This window comes from Crocodylus porosus, unplaced genomic scaffold, assembly GCF_001723895.1.
Source record: "Crocodylus porosus isolate Cpor-Errol unplaced genomic scaffold, CroPor_comp1, whole genome shotgun sequence".
Lineage (NCBI taxonomy): Eukaryota > Metazoa > Chordata > Crocodylia > Crocodylidae > Crocodylus > Crocodylus porosus.
In genome coordinates this window covers 220,876,556-220,881,924 of record NW_017728886.1, presented here as the reverse complement: position 1 = coordinate 220,881,924, position 5,369 = coordinate 220,876,556, and the positions used below count along the sequence as shown (strand labels likewise).

General features: G+C 38.8%; 1 protein-coding gene and 1 long non-coding RNA gene across 2 annotated transcripts in view; both read right to left on the bottom strand.

Moving 5' to 3' along the window:
• Positions 1-2,367: 2,367 nt before the first annotated feature.
• The window catches only part of LOC109319880, a 28,886-nt gene continuing 25,884 nt past the window's right edge, over positions 2,368-5,369 (bottom strand). Inside the window, exon 3 of the long non-coding RNA XR_002103657.1 lies at positions 2,368-2,466. This is a non-coding gene — a long non-coding RNA (uncharacterized LOC109319880). The remainder of the gene's footprint in view (positions 2,467-5,369) is intronic.
• LOC109319873 (myelin P2 protein-like) overlaps positions 2,368-5,369 on the bottom strand; it is a 6,705-nt gene continuing 3,703 nt past the window's right edge. Inside the window, exons 2-4 of the mRNA XM_019549698.1 lie at positions 4,783-4,955; positions 3,692-3,796; positions 2,368-3,291 (exon numbers count right to left, since the gene is read on the bottom strand). Of these exons, the coding sequence (XP_019405243.1) occupies positions 3,241-3,291; positions 3,692-3,796; positions 4,783-4,955 (329 nt within the window). The 3' untranslated portion in view covers positions 2,368-3,240. The remainder of the gene's footprint in view (positions 3,292-3,691; positions 3,797-4,782; positions 4,956-5,369) is intronic.

The following is a 5,369-nucleotide window of genomic DNA, read 5'->3' as shown; positions in this document are numbered from 1 at the left end:
CAAGAGGACCCAGATGTTAATTAGGAGGACTAGCTGGACATGCCACTTGGGATTGCCCTGGAAGTTAAAACAGGGATGGGCAAGCAATCAATCCCCAGAGAGGGCAACAGCATGAGCAGAGGCTTACGTGACTGCACAGAGTTGTGGTGCTTACATATGACTGTTGGTGACAGTGGAAAGCTATAGGACCAAGACTGACTTATCTGAGGAAAGTTACATTTTAAAAGAAAAGGGTAAGTTCTGCTCTTTCCTTTAAGAGAAATATTTTAGGCCCATAATTTCAGGAGAGGGCTGTAGATGGTGGGTCCCAAGTAGATAGAGACGCCTACTTGCAATTCTAAATTAGTGTCCCAAGATACAAAATAGTTTAGGACACATCCCCCTAGCCTCCTATTGGCTAGCTTCAGGCAGCTCCCTGTACAGCACGTAGTCTGTTTGGATGGCTGTTCTAAGGCACTTCACTTTTTGAGGTTATTCTGAGGCCCACTATAGGAAGTCTAGGGGCTTAACATTGTGTTCTGGATTCCATTCTGGGTGCCAGGCCCCTAAAAGTTCGGCAAAGTGGCACCTAAGTTTTTGACACCTAAATCCTTCATTTGATCTATGCCTTAATGCTGTATGATGTGCGTGAAAGATGTTGTACTTCTGGAGTTATTTCAATAAACATTATACTAAAAAAAACACATGACATTGGATCATAAATGCTTTTTCCATGTTTATGTATGGTCATAACATTAGTAAAGTTATCAGTGAAATGGTATTGTGAGATGCAACTGAATATCCTTCCTACTGAAATCTGTCAGTACTATTCAAGGCCAATAAACAATGTAAAGGAAATGTTTTCCCTGTGAAAATGTGATTAATTAAGAATAACTTTGACAGAATACAATGTGTTTTGGCTTGTACTGTACTTCATTTCCACATGCTACTCCTATGCTTTGTTTTCTTCTGAGAATAAAACAAACACAAAAAGTATATTAAGGATAGAAAGGCAATACTGTTAACTTCCCCGAACTGGTAGATGATAGCCTCATCAACACATCAGATTAAAAATAAATGCAATGATTGATCATCATTTCCTTTCTCCTCTAATAGTGCATCTGGAGGAAATTGTTTCATAAAAACAGAGCATTAATATAAACAGATGCAAAATTTTATAAAGCAGTTGAACAGCCAATAGCATGAGCTTCTACCTCTAAAACTGGGGTTCCAGGGCCTCTGTGGGTCAGAATCTAACTGCTGTATAAGGGATCAGGGATGCACCAGTAAATTTAGTGATCTATACTCTACAGGAGAGTGTTTACAAAACAGATTTCTGGCTACCTCAGTACTGACAGAAGCCATAATCCAATCAGATGTACAGAATGAACTACTAGCAATCGCCAGAGGGACTCATCAGTTCTGCAGCAACACAGTTCTGGGGTGTAAGTTATTGAGAAGCTCCAGACTACTCTATAAATTTAACATACTACATGTAATGCCCTCAGAATAGGGACAGATCAGTCTTGTAATTTTTCTTATAGAAGAGGACACTTGATAATGAAGATCCAGCAGGGATCTGCTGAAGGAAGAATTCAGATACAGAAGGCAAAAGGAGATGCTCATACACTTCCCTGAATAAAGGATTTCCTGGAGACCTCACAAAAAACATTAGTCATGAGAAGGGAAATGCCCAGTAACTTTCTCAGAGGCTGTAATTTCATGAATGGAGTAGTTTATGGAAAGAATAGACAGAAATCTGAGTGGAAATATTTTTTTCTGACTTTATTTTTGTATTTTATACAAAACGATATTCAGTTAGAGTAAGCAATAAATTTCCTTTTCTTTAAAGATTCAGCTGATGATATCAATTCAAGATGCAAATGAGGAATGAGACTGATGGCCTTTTATGGAGTGTTGTTTTTTAATATATTGACCATATGGCAGAAACATTACTGACCAGTGACCCCAGCCTGGGTAATGTACTGGAGTCTTGAAGGGCTCTAGTGTGCTCCTAAGGCTGGAAGCACTGGCTACACATTCAATCTAAGGCATGACAGGAACCAGCCACAATTATTACAGTTATTATTTTGTGTATTTTCTTGTGTAATAACTTCGTGGCTTATCCCCTGTTTTATCATGTCATTAATTGAATGAACATGTGGCTAGGTCACTACTTAAGATGTGATTAACTGGTTAATCACATCTTAAGTGCAACATTTTTCAGGGGCCCTAGAAATCCTCCTATCATATTTAGCTAGCCAATTCTAGTTTTCAGGACAGGCTAGGCCAGTCTGATAGCACCAGTAATTCCTATAAAATTGGTATTCTCCTACACAGCTCTTTATCTGTTTCCCAACTGTTATAAAAAGTAATAACTCTACACCATTAATATTTATGATTATTTATTTGACACTTGAAAGCATATAAAACTCCATTACCAAATTTTTGAGCCAGCAAAACTTAGGCTTTCAATTTCAGGAAAACCTAACGCAGCTCCTAGGCACAGGGGCAGTGGTGATGTCTGGTTGCCCCCAGGCTCCCTGAACAATTGTGTGGCTGTAGCAGCAGCTGTTTCTTTCTACCCTACTGCCCCTCTCCACCCGGGAAGCTGTCCCAATTGCCCTGCCCAAGTTAGCCCACTGCTGTTAGCACCTGAATATATGATCTGACTCTTTGGGTAATGGGATTTGAGGCTCATTAATAAAAATAAGATACCTTAAAAATGTACTTTTTTTGCTTAAACCTACATTTCTCTCAGTTATCCCAGCGCAGCCCTGTTCTTTTTGCAAAAGGCAGACAGTAACACACAAAGTTCTTGCACCATTATAAATGGATCACACCATTTGAAAAACTGATTTATTACCTTTATCAATTAAATATGAACAGTCAAACTCAAATACAATTTGCCATTACCTGTGCTTTAGTATTCTACATGGACATTATCTCATTTGACTCTAATTGTAGACTCTATTCTGTAACTCAGCTCTAATTAAATAGACTTCACTTAAAGGTTGTGTGTTTTTTTTTAATTCACCATATTGAAAGCAGCTCTAATTCATATATTTAAGAAAATTTATTTAAATGGCCACAACACTTCAGAGTAGTTACATCATGGCTTTGCAATATGATTGCACATAGCTGTTTAGTCCACTGGAATACTGGACAGCTGGGAAAAGATAAAAATGGAGTGTACAGTAAGTTTGTTCACTGAACTGTTGTTAGGAAGTCCAGCTCAGTGCAGAGATAGAGACATGATCCTCATGCTTTGTTGTAGGTTCTAATACATTTGACACCATTCATATTGCATTCCTAGAGAAAAAAAAAAAAATGATACGTGAATTACATTGCATAGAGTTTAAATTAGGACAGAACACAGGAATGCAATTATCAATAGGAATGCAAATATAGATTCTGAGTTTCCTTTTAAGTTATAGTATAGAAAAATACAGCCCAGGTTTATCAAATATATGGCCCACTGAGTCACTGTATAATAGCCTCTCAGACTACCAGCAGGCAACTGGAAGTTGGGAGGTGTGGTCAGGAGGCTAGAGCAGGCCATTGCCTGCTGAAGAATCTGGGGGCTTGGGCCCCAGTGGACATAGTGTTCAGTGACAAGAGGGTTAGCAGGGGACAACACTCATGCACCAGCTGCTTGCCTCTATAGCCTTACAGAAGTCAATGATCAGAAAGCAAGAATTAAGTTACTTACCACCACTAATTTCCCATCCGCTATTTTCCGAGTTATTGTGGATTCCTTGCCATCCCATGTCTGAAGTTGGTGCAATGTGTTATCATCAGTTAAGGTGATAAGGGTCTGCAAATAAAGACAATGACTCTGAGCTCAACAGTAAAGTTCTGATAATGTGATGCACTCTAACTCTTTTACTCCACAGAGGAAATCCTAGCCCTGCTGAAGGCCCAAGGAGTTTTTCTATAAGTCCCAAATTTTCACTTTAAGTTTTTTTGATGGTTCTTGCTCTTACATTACTCTGCCACTTATCTAGGAATGTGTCCTACTAGTCACTGAATATAATAAAGCTGCTACAGCATGCACAGTTTAAATTGTGCTCAGGCCTTTGTCACTGGTGTTTGGTTTTGCACTGGGCACATGTAATGACAGTGCATAATTGAGCTAGGGAAGAGTTTTGGCCAGTGCACCGAATCCAAACAATGTGACAGATGCCTATCCAGCTTTGACAAGCCAACTAACTGGTATGGGTTAGGGCTAGCAAATCCTGCATCTGTGGACAAAGCTGAAGTCTCTTACAACCCTATGCTTTTAGCACATTCAAAGAGATTACGTTTTATTCATTCTCATCCACTCCTAATCATGAACAATTCCTCCAACTAAAATGGAAAGGCACTTTCAGTCTGTGGAGTTCAGGAACAGGGAGTCAGACTTGCATATCCTTATAGGTCTATCCAATGCACACTGAAAAATGTTGCGCAAGTGCAAGAGATTATGCTTTAAGATTAGCTGTGATAACAAATCCCACACCTATTTTTGATAGAGGTGCCACTGACAGTGTTTAATATGTATTTATACATCTGTCAGTTTTAATTAAACACACTAAATATCACTGTTTTGCAATGAGAAAGTGATTAACTAGACATACATGGCTTTATTTTGTTTCAGTGTTTTTTCCACTGGCAGTTAGTGTAGAAGAACTGAGATCAATGGGGCTTGTCATCAGCATGCTAGCCACACATACAAAGTAAGGCAATACTTGATGCAAGTAGGGGTCATAGAAGGGTATCCACTGGTTTGAGGTTATTCAGAAGGAAGTCTGAGGTACTGACCTGAGTTTTCCTGCCATCTAATGTAAGTTCCTCAAATTTCTCATTCAGTTTGAAGCTAAATTCTGAGTTTTTAAAGGTGCTCTCTGTTTTCACAGTGATCGTATCTCCATCCTTACTGATATAAACATCTGGTTTGGCCATACTTCCAAGTTTCCTCATGGCCATACTGACACCTACAGAGGGAAAAAAAAAAAAAAAAAAGCAGCATTTTAGATGAGACAATCAGACAAAGGCCTAGATTTATTAGATTTCAATAGGAGTTAGTCACTTCAGTGTGTGTGGACTGCAGCATAAGACTCACAAAGAAAAATTATCATTCAGAGAAAGCAGGTAAAATTCATTGCAAGAACTCATCTATTCTGTATGCTCAGGAAAAAAAAAAAAAGTTTAATCTACTTCTCCCCCTAGAGGACCAACATATTTTCTGTCCATTCACTCAAACATGGGTGGATCTAGGATTTTGAAAAAGGGGAGGGTGTAGATAGTGTGGCATAGCGGCACACTTTTCTCCAGTTAAACAAAATAGAAGCTTTATTCACTAGAGGCCTAGCACTATATTATTCAGTTCAAAGTAAGATCAAAGCAAA